Source organism: Gorilla gorilla, chromosome 6 (genome assembly GCF_029281585.2).
Source record: "Gorilla gorilla gorilla isolate KB3781 chromosome 6, NHGRI_mGorGor1-v2.1_pri, whole genome shotgun sequence".
Taxonomy (NCBI): Eukaryota; Metazoa; Chordata; class Mammalia; order Primates; family Hominidae; genus Gorilla; species Gorilla gorilla.
The window spans coordinates 8,333,925-8,354,859 of record NC_073230.2 but is presented as its reverse complement, the minus strand read 5'-3'; the positions used below and the strand labels follow the sequence as shown (position 1 = coordinate 8,354,859).

Below are 20,935 nucleotides of genomic sequence, written 5' to 3'. Positions count from 1 at the left end.
CAGCACCTCTTCCGCACCCCTTCAGCACCCCTTCCCCAGGTGCCCCCCAGCACCTCTTCCGCACCCCTTCAGCACCCCTTCCCCAGGTGCCCCCCAGCACCCCTTCCGCAGGTGACCCCCAGCACCCCTTCCGCAGGTGCCCCCCAGCACCCCTTCCGCAGGTGCCCCCCAGCACCCCTTCCGCAGGTGCCCCCCAGCACCCCTTCCGCAGGTGCCCCCCAGCACCCCTTCCGCACGTGCCCCCCAGCACCCCTTCTGCACCCCTTCCCCAGGTGCCCCCCAGCACCCCTTCCCCAGGTGCCCCCCAGCACCCCTTCCCCAGGTGCCCCCCAGCACCCCTTCCCCAGGTGCCCCCCAGCACCCCTTCCCCAGGTGCCCCCCAGCACCCCTTCCCCAGGTGCCCCCCAGCACCCCTTCCCCAGGTGCCTCCATCTGAGGCCCGCCAGGCAGTTCCTGGGCAGAGTCCACAGCCTGAAAGCCAAGCCAAGCTCAGCATGAAGGAGTGTGTGGGGGATGCATCCCGGGTCGGGGGTCCCCTGTGCCTGCCAGCCCACCCCCCCATGCTGGGCCCCTCAGCCCACCCCCCCATGCTGGGGCCCTCAGCCCTCACACAGAACATGCTGAATCCCACTTCTCCAATGAGGAGCTGGGACCCTAGGGCGGACTAGCGGTCTCCCAATCCCAGCCTAGGGGTCCCCAAGGCAGCTGTGCTGGTGACGAGGATGTGGGCGAGGTAACCCCACTTGGAGCTGAAACCCCAGACAAGTGCCCTGCAACCTCACCAGGTGCCACGGTCCTAACCCGAGGTGAGAGGAGTGGGCCTGGGTCAGGGAGAGCCCTGGGCTGTGCTGGACACACCCCCGGGGGAAACCAGCAGTGCCCACAGCCCTCCCCATGGCGTGGAAGTGTGGGCACATGCTCAGTGTGTGAGTGCGTGTCCCCGAATGTGCACGTGTCCATGTGTGCGCTGAGGACACTGATGACTGTCACATTTTAAAAACCACAGAACCACTTTCTAATGGGGGGAAAGAACTTTTCGAACCAGGCGAGGTGCGCAGGCACGGAAGGTGGTCGCCCACTCGCCGTCCACACCTCCCCGTGCGGACACAGCTGTGGGGAAGGGCATCCCCTCGCTGGCAGCATTCACAGCAGGCACAGGGACGGACCGTGGCTCCGCTGCGAAGTCCTGAGGCACGCAGACACAGACGCCGCGGCGCAGGCTCAGCACGGGCCACGAGGGGCCGCCTGCGGGGCTCCGGCCGGCTGTTCCTGCCGTCTCACGGTAAGCCTGAGTGACGCCGCACGCAAAATCCTCGGTCACTCCGGATCGAACTCGCTGTTCAAAGCAAGTGCCACACGGGAGGGACGGGTGTCCTGTCAGCACCCAGGACAGGGTAGGGGCTCTGCGCCACTGTCTCCCCTGCAGCCCAAGGTCCTGCTCTTTGAGGCTGTGACACCCAGACCTGGTGGATTTGATTTTTATGAATTTTGATGAAATTACACAAAACTTATTTCTAAAATCACAGCCGAGGGAATGTGACTTCCTGATAGCCCTCTGCTCCGTCCACGCACGGGCAGTCTGGCCACAGGGTACGCCGCCTCTGGGGGCTCCCAGGCACAGCCCCGAGAGCAGAGATCCCCACACCAGCGCCCGAGAAAGGACCAGCGTCGCACAGCCCGGTAGAAAGGGTTTATTTATGCGCAACGGTTCACACAAGCCTTCCTTAAATTCCACTTTACAGTAAATAAAGCTGTGCGTTTCCCCTTCCCATGCACAACTGCGTATCCATCTACAACTGTCATTTAACTGTGAAAAAATAGAGCGTCTCCCCTTTTGTCATTGTTCTGGTAACATTTGGAGTAGCATCTGTGACAGAACGGAGCTGCTCACTCCTGGACCGGTTATTTGGTTAAAACCTAAAATGTTAGGTCGAAAGAATCAATCATCATCACCCAATACAAATAAATATTGCGTCATGAAAGACACGGGCAGAGTCCCACGGTATCCCTTTTTAAAATGGCATTTCCAGCACAGCAGCGTGGCGCTCACAGAGACCAGCAGGGCGCAGCTCTGGGATGCCACATGGGACACAGCTGCAAGTACCCGTGGGCACCGTCCCGCCGCACGCGTCCCTCCACCGAGCGTGAGGATGTGGCTGGCGCAGGGCACGTGCGCTCCGTCTGCGACGGGGACCGGTTCGTCGTGACTGCAGAATGACCCCGTGTTCAAAAACAGCCGCTCCCATTTGCAGACCACATGGGCCCTGGCTGGGCTCTCAGGTCCGAGGGCCAGCACCTGCTTTGGTGACCGCAGCTGTGCTGGACGCCCGGCAAGGAGCGTGATGTGCGCAGCCCCCCTGAGGACGGGCCTCCTGTGCCGCCCATCAGCCCTCCCGAAAGGACCCAGAACAAAGGAGTGGGAGAGGGTGACGCCGCGGTAAGGCCTGTGCTTTATTGTGGGTCAATCTCGGGGGACGTGGCGGCCAGCAGGGGCGACGCCCCACTCTTGGGTCCCAGCAGCACAGCGAGCGGCAGCCGCGCCACCCTGAGCCGCCGCACAGAAACAGACACGCGCCGGCATGCGGCCACCGCCAGCCTCAGGGCCAGGAGCCCCCAAGGCGAGGAGCCACCCAGGACTCGCCTCTGAAACGTCCCTCGAGCCGTCGTCGACCGTGGTGTCTCCACGTGGCCCGGCCTGTTCAGTCCAGCTCGATGGGGCTGCCGTCGCTGGGGCTCTCCTCCCCCTCCTCCTGCTCTGAGGAGCCCATGAGGCTGGTCAGAAGGTTCCCTGCAAAGAAAAACACCATGGCAGTCAGGCCTGGGCAGCCTCCCACAGGCCCCCAAGCCCCTCCTTCCCACAAACGTCTCACAAGGTGTCCCAGTGTCCCATGGAACAAGCAAAAGCCTCACAACGCTACTGTCTACGACCCAGGAACCCCGGGACAGGACCTGGAGGACAGGGAGCTGACGACCACAGAGATACTCAAACACGGAGCAGCCACCGGGGACTCCACAGAACCGCCCTCCCACGTCCACCAACGGGGCCATGGAGCAGCCACGGGGGCCTACAGAACCACCCTCCACACCCACCAACAGGAGCCACGGAGGGACCTACAGAACCAACACAACCTCCCGGAAAGATATTTTTCAACAGAGAAGTGCGGCTGTAGAGCACACGTGCGCTGCACCCTACGGTGACACACGAATCGACTGGATGTGCCAAAGCTTCAATGGCTGCTCCCACAGGGGCCAACTGTGGTCACTGTCATCTGATTTTAATCCAATCAACAACTACTCTGTACGTACAAAGCCAAAGTTCCAAAAGTCTCCTGAACCCAAACGAGATGTTACACCGTGTTCTTTGAATACAAAGACACGACCGTGGCGGTGTCACCCTCTCTTATCCACGACGTCACCCCATCTCAGGACACGCCCTGACGGCGCTTCTGTTGAACGGGAGCTCAGGCTGCGGTTTCAACTGGAGAGTCAGAAGAGTCAGGGCGCTCCTGACGGGTGTCGGGGTGGAGGCGCCTGTGTCACGGGGCACGGTGAGGGCCAGGGTGTATGGCGGGGCATCCGGGGAGGACGGGGCCTGCCACAGGACGCAGCTGCACCAGGGCAGACATCTGTGGGAGAGGTCACCACCTCACACCTCCCACTAAAATAAACCCGGACAGGTGACGCTGGGAAGGCAGGCGGCTCAGTGAGGGGCCTCTCCCGTGGTGCCATGAACCACCACCCACAGTGAGACACCCGCCCCGCTGCGACCCCACAACCACAGCAGCACTGCCTGCCCCAGCACGACGGCCGGCAGCGTCCCAGGCACACCAGGCTCATGGAGGCCACATAGCATGGCGCACAGAGAGACGGGGGAGCATGCAGCCAGCCACGCGATGTGATCCCTGCCAGGAAATAGAAGACACCTCAGGGATGGGGAGCTCTGGAGTGGAGACGGGGCTGGGAGCCACCGTGCCAGAATTCTCAACTCTGAAATCTAATTTCCTACTAACAAAAGTAAACTGAGAAACAGTTAAAAGAGCAGAAAACCACTTCCACGTGAAGGACTGCACTGGACCTGCTTGGGCAGAGACGATGACCCCACACCGACCCAGGGCTGCAGTGGGCGTGACAAAGGCACCCCGGCTTACCGAGCAGGCCCCCGTAGGAAGACGTCTGCTTGGGCGGGACGCCAAAGAACAGCTGTCCTATGCGGTCGAGGTACTGTAAGGCACAGGCAGCGGGCTCAGAGTGGGCGGACCCAGACCGTGGGGTCCCCTCCTCCCTCCCCAGCCCCAAGCCCTCACCTCGTTGTACATCGGGTCCCGCCGGAGGGATGGCTGGTACTGCTCACACAGCACAGTGAACACCGTCAGCTTCCCACTGGGACAGAGAGACACAGGGATGTGCTGGGTGAGCAGGACAGGACCACACTCACCTGCACACACCACCACACCCGCGCCCAACACTCACCTGCACACACCACCACACCCGCGCCCAACACTCACCTGCACACACCACCACGCCCGCGCCCAAGACTCACCTGCACACACCACCACGCCCGCGCCCAACACTCACCTGCGCACACACCCAGCAACCCATGCCACGTCTATACCCAGTCCACACACCTGCACACCCCCACAGCTACCCACACGTCTACACACAACACACATACCTGCCCGCACCCCAACTACCCACACCAGACACGCAACACCTGCACATACGCCGTCTACACCTGCACTGACACCTGCATACACGTCTACACACACACACAGCTACCCCACACCCCTACACCTGCACACACCCCTACACCTGCACACACCCACACTACCAGAGGCCCAACACACCCCCACGCCATGTCTACACTTGCACATACACCCACACAGGTACCCACACTACCATGTCTACACCCAACAGACCACACACACCCATGCCACGTCTACACCCAGCACTCATACCCTATACATACACCCACACGGCTACCCACACCATGGCTACACTTGCACACACACCCACACAGCTATCACCACCACCACGTCTACACACAACCCGCACATTCACAGCCCCCTCCCCCTGCAGGATCCCAAGACGCACCCGTCCACAGCCAGCAGCAGGAACCAGATGAAGTTAAGCAGCGGCTCCACAAACGGAGGCCCGTCCTCGATGGATGGGTGCTTCTGGGTGTACGTCGTGAAGACCACCGATGCGCTACTTTTGTTTTTTAAACAGAGAAACCTGGAAATGAGAACATGCTGGTGGTGGAAGGACTGGAGGACACAGCTTCTGCCCGCACAGGCGCCGGCCTCTGACATGTCCTTCCTAAGCTCGTGCACCCACGGTCCCCGCGGCCCCAGGCCATGGAGGGACCCAATGCTTCACGCGTGTCTTCCCTCACGTGCAGGGCACACCAGGGAAGCCTGCAATTCACAGGTGAAGAGAATGAAGCTTGGGAAGGTGACCAGGCTCTGGAGCCGGACCCCAGCCTGAGCCCTGACTACGTGATGCACTGAGCAAGCTCTCCTCTCCTAAGGCTGCATGCACCCGTCAGGCGCTGGCCCGCACCAGAACACTCTGCCATGGCCCAGCAGCTGGCGGGTGCCGCACAGACCCTGGCTTCTGTTCGAGAACCCACGGGGAGGGCTCAGCGCCCCAGGGGCAGGGCTACTGTCAGCCCAGAGAAAACATGTACACGGTGTGGCGCAGAGCCAGGGAGCTCTGGGTTTGACCCAGCTTTTCACTTAAGTCACGGACGCCAGCTCCTGGCAAAGCTCCGCGGCGGGCAGCGCTGATGTCAGAGGATGTCTGTCCCCAAATCCTACATCAAATCCCCAACGCCCGCCTTGAAATCCGTATTTGTTCTGTGGGAAGAAACTGACGGGCACAAGTAAGGCTTTCGTGAGAAAGGAAGCGAAGGCCAGCCCCTGGAGCAGGCAGCGCCCGGAGCCTGGCCTGCAGGACGCCCCAGCGAGCTGGCGGGAGGGACCACGCAGGAGCAGACAGCGCCCGGAGCCCGGCCTGCAGGACGCCCCAGCGAGCTGGCAGGAGGGGCCGCAGAGCAGATGCTCACAATTCCACGCATTTCCAGATACTGCGGGAAAGAACCGGCCGAGGCAGGCCTGAGTACAGCAGAGACCACGGGGCCTCCCGGCAGTGGGTGAGAGGGGTGTGTGTAGGGCACTCCAGTGCCCGTCGGGAAAGGGGGAGTTTCTAAAATACTTCTTAAAATTGGTTAAACTTATGAAAAATCATGGGTCAGGCTGACAAGTGCACTGTGGGCTCTGCCCAGAGTGAACTCAGTTTATCCTGCAGCTCAGCTCGGACAGGGGACAAGGGGACCTGCTCTAAGGCCACCCGGCCAAGGCAGCAACGGAAGCCAAGACCCGAAGAGCCACAGACACCTACTGTAGCACGGCCTGGGCCACGAACATGTCCACCTCGCTGCGGAAGCCGCGGGACGTGGAATACTCCACCAGCATGTTGGCACAGCCCTCCCCGTCCGCTGAGTGCAGAAAATGATACCTCGACTCACAATAGTTTTGTTCTGCGAAGGAAAGACAGAAAAATGTAAACACATTTCAGGAATATAACACAGAACAGGAAAGGGAGAAAGACACTCCATGTTAATTCTAGCCCACCTGCCCACCCTGGAGGAGAGCCCAGCCAGAGCCCACAGGCAGAGGTCCTGATAGGGACTCAGAGCCAGCCCAGGCCTCACACGCAGCAGCAAATCAACAGATCCACGGGGAAAAGTCACTCAGCTATGCGACACCTTTACTCTCCAAGCTCTTGGAGCTGCTTAATCCAACCACACTAATGTGCGTTGTGATAACCAGTTAGTGTTACTGTGTGACCCTTCTCACCTACCAGAAGCAATGTGATCAGGGCCCAGGCCAGTGCACCTCGGCTGCAAACCAACAGCAGAAACCAGCCTGATGCCCTCACCACACGGACCCAACGACCAACCCTCAACATCTCATGAACACACACCACTCCCAGGCCCGTCCTAACACCCGCTCACGCTCCCTCCACTCCCAGGCCCGTCCTAACACCCGCTCTCGCTCCCTCCACTCCCAGGCCCGTCCTAACACCCGCTCACGCTCCCTCCACTCCCAGGCCCGTCCTAACACCCGCTCTCGCTCCCTCCACTCCCAGGCCCCATCGTAACACCCGCTCACACTCCCTCCACTCCCAGGCCCGTCCTAACACCCGCTCACACTCCCTCCACTCCCAGGCCCGTCCTAACACCCGCTCACACTCCCTCCACTCCCAGGCCCGTCCTAACACCCGCTCACACTCCCTCCACTCCCAGGCCCGTCCTAACACCCGCTCACACTCCCTCCACTCCCAGGCCCGTCCTAACACCCGCTCACACTCCCTCCACTCCCAGACCCCATCGTAACACCCACTCTCGCTCCCTCCACTCCCAGACCCGTCCTAACACCCGCTCACGCTCCCTCCACTCCCAGGCCCGTCCTAACACCCGCTCACGCTCCCTCCACTCCCAGGCCCGTCCTAACACCCGCTCACGCTCCCTCCACTCCCAGGCCCGTCCTAACACCCGCTCACGCTCCCTCCACTCCCAGACCCGTCCTAACACCCGCTCACACTCCCTCCACTCCCAGGCCCGTCCTAACACCCGCTCACACTCCCTCCACTCCCAGACCCGTCCTAACACCCGCTCACGCTCCCTCCACTCCCAGGCCCGTCCTAACACCCGCTCACACTCCCTCCACTCCCAGACCCGTCCTAACACCCGCTCACACTCCCTCCACTCCCAGGCCCGTCCTAACACCTGCTCACGCTCCCTCCACTCCCAGACCCCATGCATGCCTTGGGAGCCCAGCCCTTCTCGTGGTGCAGATCTCAGCACTCACCAGGCGCCTGCCTCTCTCACCTAGTGGGTCCTTTCCTGACTGCGCTGCCCAACAGGAGCCTCCAGGGCCCTCCCGCTGTCTTTGTGGCTGCCAGAGTCCTCGTCACCTTGCCTTGTCTCCTGTTGTCTCCCTCCACTCCCAAACCTTTACCTATGGGTGTGATTTCATCCCCAGGAGGGAAGCACCAGGGAAGCACATAGCCCAAGTGTCATGGAGCCCAGGCCTCAGGTCCCGTATGGAGCCTATGCTCAGGACTGCAGAGGCAGCGCGTGGCCACCTTGCCGTGGAGCAGGCCTGGGCTCCCCGGGTGAGGTCCATCAAAGTCCCACAGCACCGTCACGGTGTCGGGGACCTGGGCCCGCACCTACCCCACTGGGAGGCAGCCAGGGGCCCTCTTCAGGGGATCTCTGCAGATGCGCCGAGCGCAGCCCTCCCACGCACTCCCTGGACGGCCTCAACCTGATCCCGTGGTGGGTGGGGAGATAAGACACGTACATCCCTCCTTATGATCGCTTGTACCTATCTTAGGAGCTGCCATGCAGGTCTCCTGAGCACTGGGCATGGGCATCACCTGTCCCACACCACCCACTGCCTGGCTCTCCCCACAGGGCCCGTGCACAGGAGTGGCGAGGGCGACCACCCAGTGTTGATGCATTTGTTCCTGACTCATCCGAAAGACAGATGACAGCTCCCGGGCAGGGGGTGGGGGTGGGGGCAGCTCCTGCCTCCCTAACCCGACAGTGGGGCCCACGCAGAGCAGCGGTTCGCTATGCAGGACACAGGAGGGTTGTCTGCGGCCGTGTTCTGTGTGGAGCCATGCTGGCTTGGTGACAGGTGGAGTACGGGAGGCCTGCTGTCGCCAGAGGCCAGGGAAGGCGGCAGCAGGTATGCTCCAGGGGCCAAGGAGGCACCAGCCTGGGCCAGCCCCTTCTGAGGAAGGAGGCGACCACGGGGAGACTGAGGCGAGAGATAGGCACCGGCTCATCTCCCTGTGGGTGCCCCGCCACTCGGCACAGCCAGGACCGGGTTCCGCCAGGCTCCTCTGAGGAGAGCCTCCTAATTCTACTTGGATTTGCTCACTTCCCATTCCTGTCGCGAAGGGAGAAGGTCGGGAAAGCCTGCCAGGTGCCTGAGGGCGCCAAGCCTCCCGTCACAGCCCAGGTGGAACCTGCATGACCAGGAACAAGGTCGGAGGTTGGATGGGCGTGTGTTTTGCATGACCAGGGACAAGGTCGGACGGGCTGCTGACGTGTGCAGAGTACGTGGGCCCTCATGCAGCTGCTCCCGTGCCGCGCTGTGTCTAGGAGGAGCTGTTCCAAGCTCAGCAGCCCGGAACTCTAGAGCAAAGGCCTTCAGCCTAGATCCAAGTTCCTAGAGCTTCCAATGCGGGGGCTGCCCTGGGTGCCGCCTCCCCACCCGCCAAGCCCAGGCACATGCAGACCCGAGCAGGCCTCCTGACGGCAGGAAGGAAACCATCTCACAGCGCTGGGGCCACGTGCCATCCCAGGGAATGGCCTGGGGAGGACGCTTCTAAACCCCCATTAGCATCTCGTTCAAGTCACTCAATGAGCATCTACCCAGCACCACTCCCGCCTCAGAGCTGCAGATCTGGAACTAAAAACACCAACCACACCACGCAGACAGCAGACCCTACCACAGGGTGATCCATCCCCGCAAAGGCTTCATCAGAAGATGAGGTCAGCGTAAAGCAGAAACACAGGGCACAGCACCATCCCAGCGCTGGAAAGAACATTCCAGAAAGGAGCAGCAGCACGCACAGGCCCCGAGAAGGCACGGCTGCCTCCCTGAGGGTCAGAACGTCCCACGGGAAGGCCTGGAGAGGCGGCCGCCTGCCTCCCTTCTCGCAGCTTCTCGGGTGCAGTGGCTCTGATCCCGGGCTTAGCGTGGCGCATGGGCCTCCACGGACCGGCCCGCGAGACCACAGGGTGAAACCCCATCCCTGCCCTGGTGGGCGACCCTGATGTATTGGAACGCACGGTGCAAATCAACGCCGAGAGCAGAGAGGTGCCCACGCCTGCCCTGGCCCCAGGCCTACCTTTCCACAGGGTGAGGGCCAGCAGCTGGTGCAGCCGGGGGTGGCCCAGCTTCCCGGAGCCCCCACTGGACCACTTCAGGGCTCTGGACACAAAGGCCACGCGCTCAGGAGAGTTGGGGTCCATCAGGCTGAACACTTTAGCCAGATTTTCTGCAAACAGCACAGACCCTCATCAGAGGAATGCACGGCAACTCCGGCTCTCTGTCCCACATGCCTCACAGAAGTGGATTTCCATCCGCAACTACTTAACAGGGAGAGGAACCTGCGGGGCGTCCCTGAGTGAGCCGTGGACCACCACACTGAGCTGCCCACCGCAGTGCCAGCGCCATGTGCCCCAGAGCACAGCGAGGAAGGAAGGACAGATGCCCTGGCCGAGGCGGGGGCTGGGGAAGGTGCCGTGGGGAGCTGGAGTCCAGGAACAGCTGTGGCCGCCCTGGGTACCTGGCTCTGACCCGGAGCATCTCCCAGAGCAGCAGGGACTAGGAGTGGGACTCGCAGCCGGGCAGCTCACAGAAGGGCTCTGCCATCCGCACGTCACCCGACAGGACAGGCCGACAAGCCAAAGCGGTGCCCCACCTTGCCAGCTGGCGGGGAGGCCACTGTCCATCGGAGCAGTGGAGAGGACAGGACCCCAGTCATGCCCTGCCTACGAATCACAGCAGGTCCTGTTCAGCCTGCCGTGTGCTCGCGCGCCAGGGTCAGCCAGGGGGCCTGGCTCACTGGGACCGGGTGGGAACTGCCTCTGCAGCAGAGTTCACCCCACAGCACACAAGACCCCCAAACGCAGATACGAAACACAGCGCAGAGGCCCGGGGAGGGGCGTACTGGGGCCGCTGTCACAGGGTCCCGGGGTGAAGGGCCGGATGCTCACCCAGCAGCTCGTCAGCCACCTCCACTTCCGCCTTCTCCAGGGACTCCAGGACCAGCATGGACAAGTCTGCTGCACTGTTTTGCTACAAGAGAAAGCAACACACAAGAATCAAGAACAAAGCCCTGACCTGTTCAGGACAGCAAAGACAAGGCTGGGTTTCCAGCAGAAACCAGAGTGCGGCCGGTGCTGAGGAGTCTATTCTGAGCACCACGTCCCTCGGCAATGCCGCCGAAAAAGAGAGCTCCTGGCCGAGAATCAGATGAAAATGGACAGGGCCGTTTATACCAACACAACGCCCTCTCAGCCCCATCGTGCACAAAAGCAGCGCAGAGCCCCAGCCTTGAGAGTGGAGCAGCCAAGCCGGGGGGGGGACTCTGGGCCCCTCTGCCACCCACAGCCCCAGTGGCCGAGGCCCAGGGCAGCGCAAGGTTGCCCATCAGTGGAGGTGGGAGGTCATTCCCACCTCCACTTACCCGCCCGGAGCAGAAAGGGACGCAGGAGGAAGCAAGACAGCTTACCTGGCCATGGCTGAAGAAGAGCAGGGCTCCCGAGTACATGAGCTCCCGGGCCTCCGCGTGCTTGCTCTGGGACATGTACCTGCCACAGAGAGGAGACCATGAGCCGCGCCCATGTGCCCTCGCCACCGCGCTCCCCGCTCATCTTCAGGTCAGAAGCTAAAAACGAGGCGCCCAGGAACAGGTGGCATCCTAAAAGCAGCCGCTCCCAGGGCCCAGGTGCTGCGTGGAGGGGGTCTATCCTGGGTGTCCTGCTGACCATGAGGGCTGCGTGGGGCGCCTCTGGACACTAAGGGCCTATCTGTGTCCAAATACACCAGGAGCCAGAAAGCAGCCTCACCCTGGAGCAGCTCACCAGTTTCGGTAGCTGGGACCAGAAAGGCCACTGGGCAGGGCAGGGCGCAGGGAAGGAACAGGAGATGTGCATGTGGCCACCTGAGAGTTGAGCGGCCACAGGCAGGAGCCAAAGGATGGGGGGCTCCAGGCTGGGGTCCCACGGGGGACAGTAAAGGCTGTGACAGCACCTGCTTCCCCCACGGGGCCAGTGTCCCTGCCCTCTGCGGGCCACATCCCTCCCCCGACGGGAGGGAAGGGTCTGGGGTGCCCCGTTGCATCATGCTCGCCCTGCATCACGTCCCCACTCCCAGAGCCCCGCTGGCAGGGAAAGCTGGAGCTCCTCAGGCCGCACAGGGACAGAGGCATGGGGTGGCGAGAGGTATGGTGGGGACCAGCGCGTGACAGACGATGTGGAGAGAAGCCGAGATGGCCGCACTGATGTAAGCAGCAGAGCCCCTGCCTGCGAGAGCAGCAGGCGTGGAGGGCAGGAGGCAGCCTCTGCTGGGATGTGCTGCACCTCCCAGTCTAGTGGTGGGGCCCAGAACATGTTATTTCATCGGCTACACGTTTTTCTTAATTATCACTGCCTTATTATCAAAAGATACATAACGAGTTAATCAGCTCTGTGCCTGCGAGCCAAATGTCCTTGGACAAAGCCTTGTTTAAAAATACATCTAGTTAAAGAAAAATACTAAGTAAACAGCAGTGCACACCGGATTCGGGGGCTCACACCTGTAATCTCAGCCCTTTGGGAGGCTGAGGTGGGAGGATCGCTTGAGCTCATGAGTTTGAGACTGGCCTGGGCAACATAGTGAGACCTTGTCTCTACAAAAAACACAGAAATTAGCTGGGCATGGTGGTGTGCACCTGTGGTCCCAGCTGCTCGGGAGGCTGAGGTGGGAGGACTGCTTGAGTCCGGGTGGTCAAGGCTGCAGTAAGCCATGATTGCACCACTGCCTAGACGGATGACAGAGCGAGGCGCCATCCCCCCAAAACAAACAAACAAAAAACAATTGCAGTGGAGGTGATAAAGAGACACAGCAACGCCACTGAGGACCAGAATGACCTTGGTGTTGCCAGGACAGGAAGGCCAGCCGAGAACGCAAAGGGCTGGATGCTCAGTTAACCACAGAAAAGGGTTCCTCTTCAGAAGGCACCACAGCCAGGGACCCCAAACACAGACAGCCCCGCCACATCCGGGCATCTCATTAGCCTGGCACACAGGCCCTCCCCCCACAGGAGACCCCTTCGTGCTGCACAGAGGCAGGGCACCAGGAGGGAAAAGCCTGCACCCAAGAGAGAAAGTGCCCCCGCCCCCCGTCAGCCTGCAGGCCATCGGCAGGCCTCGGGTTTTGCTGTGCTCCCCGCACAGTGAAGGTTCTGGAGGGAGACCCACCCCAACACCACAGCAGGAGCCTCGACAGGACCACTGACTCTGTGACCGGCCGTCCTAGTTCCAGTCCCGCAGGGCCGTGACTGACTCAGAGGAGGCCGGGAGCTGTCTGGCACAGGGCACTCTGGAAAAACAAGCTCCCAGACACACCCGGCCTCACGATGCCGCCAGTGGGGCCATGGGCAGAACCGCATGCACCGACCCTGAGCAAGCACCACACCGGCTTCTGCTTTTGCCGATACTACAGCGTTCTGGATGCTTCTATCTGAGGTAAAGCAAGAGGTGGCCACTTAGAAACCAGAAGAAAAAAAGGACTCCCTGGAAGGCAGTGACCCATATTCCTGCATGAGAAACCTGCTCTGGGGGGCACTGCCAATGGTCACGGCCCCCGGCCTGGTTTGGACTGCGCCTTGCGGCCGGCTCCTTTCTTCCCTGGGCAGCTGGGAGCCGGGCAAGGGGAAAAAGGACGGGAGGAGAATTCTGGGCACACAGTGGTCCGCGGCCTGGCTGGGGGCACCCGTTTCCAGGTCCAGGAATGCCGGTGACAGGCAAACCGTCTAAGGCGGCTCTGAACGTGGACGGCTTCTCCTCCTGTACTGGAAAATTCTGGAAGCTGCAAAGGATTTTGGTTTCCAGGTGACTAAGCCAGGACAGGTACCCTCTCAAGCCCAAGGCCGGGGAGAGTGGGGGGCAGCTGGGCATGGCCGGGCCTTCTCCCGGCCCGGCTCTGCACGCTGCGCACTATTGGCCGTGCCGTGTGGACACCCAGACGTGCCTTCCAGATAGGGAAACGGCTTCTGCCTGCTGACAGGCGCTGAAAGCCAGCGAGCGCTGGTGCTCTCTGTCGGCCAAAACATCTGTATCCACAGAGCAAAGTGTCTGGGCAAACAAACTAGCTGATTTTGCTCTTCTCTTACAAAAACATTAAAAAGCAGAACACAGAAACGCAAGCATTAGAACTAGTGGCTGAGACTGTCAGTGTCAAATGAAGACAGACTGAGCTCATGGGGCGAATCCCGCCCTTCTCTCTCGGCAGACGGAAGCTGGCTTGCGCGTTCAGCTGTCAGGGACACGTGAAGGATGAAGAGGAAATACTCAAGACACACACAGGTGCCTCGGGACAGGGGGCCAGAGGAGATTTCACAAGGACCCCTCCGCCGACTGCCGCGAGCTAAAGCGCACTCACGCCCCGACGCAGGGCTGGCTGGACGCGCCTGTTAAGGAGGGCTGAGGACTGCTCTGCTCTGCCAGGAGTCACTCCGAGAAGGGACCTGAGCCAGCCAGTACCGCTCCTTCACAAGACGCTCCTCTTAGGCCCTGGGCTACGGTGTGCACAGCACACACTAGACCATTTTCCTTTTAAACATCTCTTTAGATGACTAAAGAGACAAAAGAAGGTCAGACGCCGCAATAAAAAAAATCACGCAAACACACTGCAGGAGGAACCAGACCCACGACCGTGCGGGCAGACAGGGGGGCGGCTGCCGCAGGTCACAGCCTCCTGGGCTGCGGTCTCAGCCACACCGAGTTTCTAAATGCCAGTCTACAAATACTACAGCCAAGGCTGAGGCTCCTCAAGACCTGCATGGTGGCTCCGAAGTGCCCCAATAATCCAATTGGCCTGGGAGCTGACTCCTCGTCCCAGCAGGGAGAAGTCTGGAGAAATCAGGTGACGACCACAACCCGCGCCCTCCCCGGGGCAAGGTCGGCCGCCCACAACCCGCGCCATCCCCGGGGCAAGGTCGGCCGCCCACAACCCGTGCCATCCCCGGGGCAAGGTCGGCCGCCCACAACCCGCGCCATCCCCGGGGTCAAGGTCGGCCGCCCATAACTCGCGCCATCCACGGGGCAAGGTCAGCTGCTCTCTAGCGTAACCAGATGAACCAGGTCGGCTTCTCTCTAGCGTAACCACACGAACCAGGAACTGCTGCCCGACTTCTGCGGGGCACACATCCAGGGACACCAACCTGCTGGGTTCCCAATTCCTTCCCTCTCCTTCACCTTCGACTGCTGTGGCTGTGAGTTAAAATGGCATCTCTTGGGAACGCTTGTACCTGCTGGTGGGAGTGTAAATTAGTTGAACCATCCTGGAAAGCAGTCTGGCAATTCTTAAAAGAACTACAAACAGAACTACCGTTCGACCCAGCAGCCCCACTCCTGGGTTATGCCTAGAGGACTCTAAATGGCTCTACCATGAAGACGCACGCACTCAAATGCCCACTGCAGCACCACTCACAACAGCACCTACATGGAATCAAGCTGGGGCCTGTCAGCGGCAGACGGATAAAGAGGATGTGGTCCACATACACCGCGGAATACTATGCAGCCATAAAAAGGAACGAGATCACGCCCTTTGCAGGAACTTGGATGGAGGCCATTATCCTTCGCAAACTAATGCGGGGACAGAATCCCAGGCACTGCACTTCCCCACTTACAAGTGGAAGCTGAATGATGAGAACACAGGGACAGAAACAGGCCAACAACACACACTGGGGCCGGCCTGAGGGAAGAGGGAGAGGCTCAGAAAACCATTTTAACAAAACTGTCAGGTACCCATGCTTGGTACCCGGTGCTGAAATGATCTGTACGACAAACCCAAGTCACGAGTTTACATATATACCAAGCCTGCACACAGACCTGAGGCTAAAATAAACATTAGCATATTTAAAAATAAATCAACAAAGGCTGCACACCTGCCCGAGGCTAAAATAAACATAAGAATATTTAAAAATAAGTCAACAAACAGTATCTTTTGGTAAATTTACCTGACAGCTGAAGGGATAAACGATTGTGCTGGAGACACACAGGGAAAACCACTCAGCGATAAAAGGAACTGCGGACGCTCCCGGAGGAGTCTCCCAGCCTCCGTGGTGAATGAATTCAAGCGGTTAGACAGAGAGTGCACACTGCGACTCCACATACGTAAAACTCCAGGAAACGCCACCTCACCTAAGTGCAGCCCGCAGATGCACGGGTGCCTGGGATGGGGTGGGGTGGGGTGGGGTGGGAGTGGGGGCGAGGATGCCTGGTTGCAGAGCCCCACAGAGCCGTGGTATCTTCCATGTCTTGACTGGTCATAGTTCATTCATGTCAGACCTCATCAAATTATACACTTTACATAAATATTTAAATGTAAATGTGCAATTACATATATTTATTGACAGAAAAGCATTTTAAAAAATGGCTGGGTGCTATGGCTCCCACCTATAATCCCCGCACTTTGGGAGGCTGGGGCGGGCGGATCACCTGAGGTCAGGAGTTCGAGACCAGCCTGGCCAACGTGGTGAAACTCCGTCTCTACAAAAAATACAAAAATTGGCCAGGCGTGGTGGCGGGCGCCTGTAGTCCCAGCTACTCATGAGGCTGAGGCACGAGAATTGCCTGAACCCAAGAGGCAGAGGCTGCAGTGAGCCGAGATCGCGCCACTGCTCTCCAGCCTGAGCGACAGAGCAAGACTCTGTCTCAAAAAACAAAAAGCGTTAACTTGGGGAATGTGACTTCTCTGGCAGCGACACACCCATGGAGTACTCTGAAGCAGAGCTGGGAATCCACACGGAATTCTACCCCGGAAAGACAAGGACGGTGTCTCAATGGGTGACAGCGAGGTGACAGCTGCCGCTGCTGACTCAGTCTTCATTCCTGGCTTGAAAGGCTCCAAGCCAAGGTTTGAGAGGTTCAGTAACGTGTCCCGGGCCCCTTAAGAGGTGGCGTGTGACCCCAAAGCCCAGGCTTTCCGAGCTAAGCCACACCGTGCCCCTGCCAGGTGACCTCACGATGTCACATGCGGCCAGCAGGGCCTGCTGTCTAGAGGGCTTAAGGGAGCAGAATGCTCATCACCCCCCGTTTCACTGTGAAAATTCACCCTTGACGAGGGGCTCATCACTGAAAACCAAAACTGACAAATCCCTCGTCACCACAGAAGTGGCTCAAAACAAGGAACACTGTGTTCATTTCGGGGGAGATCCATTTTTGCTGCTTAATCACTGGGCAAATATTTATTTATTTATCGAGACAGAGTTTCTCTCGACGCCCAGGCTGGAGCGCAGTGGCGTGATCTCGGCTCACCACAACCTCCGCCTCCTGGGTCCAAGCGATTCTCCTGCCTCAGCCTCCGGAGCAGCTGGGATTATAGGCATGCGCCACCACACCCAGCTAATTCTGTATTTTTAGTAGAGACAGGGTTTCTCCATGTTGGCCAGGCTGGTCTTGAACTCCCAACCTCAGGTGATCTGCCCGCCTCGGCCTCCCAGAGTGTTGGGATTACAGGCATGAGCCACTGCGCCCGGCAAATTGGGCAAAATTTACATACAAATTCCTAGGCACGGCAGGCATCAGGGTGAATCTTGAACAACATAAAAGTTCCCCATCACACAGCTCCATGGCTGGCCCCTCTACCCACGGGAAGGCTCGCGTTGTACGGTTTAGTGCCTCCTGACGCCTTTGCCTTGATCCCTGAAGAACAATCAGGTTGAAGGCGCTATCACAACCCGTGCCATTTGGGAACTGCTAAATGTTCAGTGACAAATTCAACCGGCATTAAAAACGTATTGCTATAAACGTCAGGCATCAAAGACTTGTTTCTTCCAGAGATAAAATTAGTAGCTCCATCTAAGGAGGAACGCCAATCTCTTTCTAAACCAATTAAACAGCTCAGTTTTCAAAGAAGAAAAGCATCTACAACACAACAGTAAAATGCGATGTAGCCTGGCTGGTGTGTATTTATACTATGTTGAGGTTAATAGAAAATTCTGGAAACAAGGCTGCCCTTCAGGTCATGTAAGATGTCTCCTCATAAGCCCACGATCAGGGGCCCACATGCACTGTCCTGAGCCCGGGCTGCTCAGTAGGCTCCGTACAAACAATGTGAACACTAAACACAGATGCCAGGACCTCATCCCAGCCCGTTCAGGTCACGTAAGATTGACAACTACCGACACAAACACTCCTCTTTTCTCATTTTCTGGCACAAACAAGTGTTTTAAGCAACGAAATGGCATCTACTCCGTGGCTGGGGCTGCTGAGTCCACCTTCGCTTGGGCTCACCAGCACGTGGCACCACTGCGTGCGGGCCACTAGCTTACCCAGGCTACATTCCAGCCAGCGGGGCGCAGGCACAGGCCGGGCACGACAGACGGTGTTTAATTCAAACATGAACTAGCAAACTACAACCAAAGTGGCACCTCCAGAGTTTTCCAGGTAACAATTCCACTTGCTATGGAAAGAAAGTATTTAAAATCTAGGCCCAGCAGAGGGTCTTCAGGGAGTGGAGCTGCACTGTGTGATGCTCTCATGGGGTTCCTCATCCCCCCCACACCAGGCATGCACCCCGATGTGGGTGATGGGTCCCTGAGGGACTCCACTCGGGAGGGGTGTCTGTGGGGTAGGAGGCTGTCCAAAGGGGGAATTCAGGACACACCACACTCCATTTTGCTGTAAACCAAAAACTGCTCTAAAAAGTAAAGTCTACTGGCCGGGCGCGGTGGCTCACGCCTGTAATCCCAGCACTTTGGGAGGCCGAGGTGGGCGGATCGCGAGGTCAGGAGTTCGAGACCAGCCTGGCCAACATGGTGAAACCCCGTCTCTACTAAAAATACAAAAATTAGCCGGGCGTGGTGGTGCGCACCAGTAATTCCAGCTACTCAGGAGGCTGAGGCAGGAGAATATAGCTTGAACTCGGGAGGTGAAGGTTGCAGTGAGCCGAGATCCCACCACTGCACTCCAGCCTGGGACAGAGGACAGACAGAGCGAGACTCCGTCGCAAAAAAAAAAAAAAAAAAAAAAAAAAGTTTATTAAAAGGAAAAAACCCCTGAAAACCAGGCCTAAACTGTATGAACGCCAGACCAACTGCCTTTAAATACAATATCAAAACATTCACGGTCCTGTGGCAGTTTAGAAGTAAAGGTACCCCATGGAAAAGACTAAATCCTCTGAAATGATCTTTAAAACAGACCCAATTCCCAGTGACTGGCCAGACTGTTCCCTGACCTGAACCATAAGAGATAATCTGATATGCATAATTTACAGAATGCCACACACAGAACAACTGAACATCCTCCAGTAACTGTATGACAGCAAAAATACTGGAACAGAGCAGTCCTGAAGAGAATCAACCAAGCCACGCAGCAGCCTGGAACTTCCAAGCGGTCACAGTCCCGAGGGGCGTGCAGTTAACCCAGCATAGCCAGCTCTGCTCGCGCTCGCCCTCCAGGCTACACCGGCCGTGCAGGTGTCACCGAGCCTAGGTCCAGAGGCGGCTGACTCGGTTCGGCAGGCCGGGCGGCGTCAACAGAGAAGCGGTTTCACCCTCAGCCTGGACCCTCGGTGAGAGGAACGCCAGCGACTTCCTACGGAGCCCGGTGTAGGGTCCGGCTGGAGAACCTGAAGGCCAGGAGGAGGGAGGCAGGGAGGTGGGGGAATGCGGAACAGGTGGAGGCCAGGGGAGAGGTGGGGGAGGCAAGGGGAGGCCCGGAGGGGTGGAGACAGAGGAAGGGGAGGGGGAGGCCGGGCAGGGAGGCCTGAGAGAGAAAGGCGGGGGGCCGGGGGGGGGAAGGTGAAGACCTGGGAAGGCCACGGGGAGGGGAACAGGTGGAGGCCAAGGGAGAGGTGGAGGGAGGTGGGGGAGGGGCGGTGGAGCCGGAGAATAGGGAGGTGGAGGCCGGGCAGGGAGATCTGGGACAGGGAGATATCGGGGTGGGGAGCAGGTGAAGGCCCGGCGGAAGGAAGCGGAGTGGGGGAGGCCACGGGAGAGGTGGGGGAGGCCACGGGAGAGGTGGGGGAGGTCCAGGGGCGGTGGAGGCTAGGAGAGGGAAGCCGAAAGGGACGAGGACAGGGGGAGGACGGCGAGAGAGAGACGAGGGGCAGGGGGAGGCCAGGGAGAGCGAGGCGGGGGGCAAGGAGAGGCCGAGGACAGAGAGACGAGGGGCCGGGAGAGGCCGGGGAGAGAGACGCAAAGGAAGGAGGAGAAGGCCAGAGAGAGCGAGCGAGACCAAGGTGGGGCGGGGGAGGCGGCCGGAGAGAGAGAGAGACCGAAGGACGAGGCGGGAGGCGGCCGAGGAGACAGAGGAAGGCCGAGGGGCGTGTGGGGACGGAGGAGGGAACAGGTGGAGGCTGGGAGTAGGGGAAGGCCGGGGAGGAACGCAGGGGAGGGAAAGGAAGCCGAGGCGGGAGTCAGAGGCCGAGGAAACGGGGGCGCCGGGCCACACAGGGCCAGACCCCGGAGACGCGGCCCAGACCCTCCGCCGGGCGACCCGCGGCCCCTGGCTCCAGCTCGCCCCCGCGACGGGCAGCGGCGCGGCCCAATGGGGGCGCGGGGCGAGGCGGCGCGGCCAATGGGAGGCGGCGGGGGCGGGCGCTGGGCTGCGGCGAGGGCCGGGCGCGGGTACCTGAAGAACAGGGTCCGGTACATCTGGTGCGCCTCGTAGTAGTCGCCCTTCTCGACGCTGGCGCGCAGCTTGCCCTCCACACGTTGGACGCCGCCGCGGTTGCGGCCGCCGTTCCGGGCGCTCTCCTGCTCGGCCATCGCCGCCGCCGCCGCCATCGGGCCGGCGCTCCGCGCAGGGCTGACGCTGTCGCAGGCGCGGTCGGCAGCGCCTCCCGGCTTCCGTCCCGATGGCCGCCCGACGCCCTTCTACGGTGGCCCGCGAGGAGTCGCGCGCAGTCGGGGGCGGGCGCGCCGGCTGGCTGCACGTGACCTGGGGCGGATCCGCAGGCAACACGTGACCCAGGGGCGGATCCGCAGGCAACACGTGGCCCAGGGGCGGGCCCGGGAGCGGCACGTGACCCGGGGCCAGGACTGGCTCGCGCCACAATGGCGGGTAGTACGAAACTGCCTGGCGGGGCGCGGCGCGGAAACTGAGGCTGCGGCGGCGGCTGACCCCGAGCAGGAAGCGTCC

The 20,935-nt window shown here is 60.1% G+C and overlaps 1 protein-coding gene across 7 annotated transcripts; it reads right to left on the bottom strand.

Moving 5' to 3' along the window:
* Positions 1 to 1,675: 1,675 nt before the first annotated feature.
* On the bottom strand, positions 1,676 to 20,726 carry GET4 (guided entry of tail-anchored proteins factor 4). 7 transcript variants are annotated; one of them, XM_063708331.1, is made up of 10 exons: positions 20,426 to 20,569; positions 15,010 to 15,096; positions 11,317 to 11,395; positions 10,799 to 10,880; positions 9,928 to 10,077; positions 6,400 to 6,538; positions 5,092 to 5,232; positions 4,305 to 4,380; positions 4,149 to 4,221; positions 1,676 to 2,788 (listed from the first exon to the last, which is right to left on the bottom strand). In XM_063708331.1, exons 3-10 carry the CDS (start codon positions 11,389 to 11,391, stop codon positions 2,700 to 2,702), a joined length of 825 nt encoding a protein of 274 aa, XP_063564401.1. In that variant the 5' UTR covers positions 11,392 to 11,395; positions 15,010 to 15,096; positions 20,426 to 20,569; the 3' UTR covers positions 1,676 to 2,699. The 7 variants fall into 7 exon arrangements, with proteins under 7 accessions (XP_063564401.1, XP_063564400.1, XP_063564398.1 ...); XM_063708330.1 differs by having other exon boundaries at positions 15,010 to 15,099; positions 20,426 to 20,566; XM_063708328.1 differs by lacking the exon at positions 20,426 to 20,569 and adding an exon at positions 19,080 to 20,330 and having other exon boundaries at positions 15,044 to 15,099.
* Positions 20,727 to 20,935: the final 209 nt, after the last annotated feature.

What these genes read in the sequence shown, in the direction of transcription:
- GET4 (XM_055346727.2), bottom strand. Translation starts at nt 13,236, where the DNA reads ATGCGGTTCTGCCCATGGCCCCACTGGCGGCATCGTGAGGCCGGGTGT. An exon ending in GCTCCTGCTGTGGTGTTGGG is followed by an intron (nt 11,396 to 13,045) that starts GTGGGTCTCCCT and finishes TCTCTGTGGCAG; the next exon opens with GTACATGTCCCAGAGCAAGC. An exon ending in TCTTCTTCAGCCATGGCCAG is followed by an intron (nt 10,881 to 11,316) that starts GTAAGCTGTCTT and finishes TTTCTCTTGTAG; the next exon opens with CAAAACAGTGCAGCAGACTT.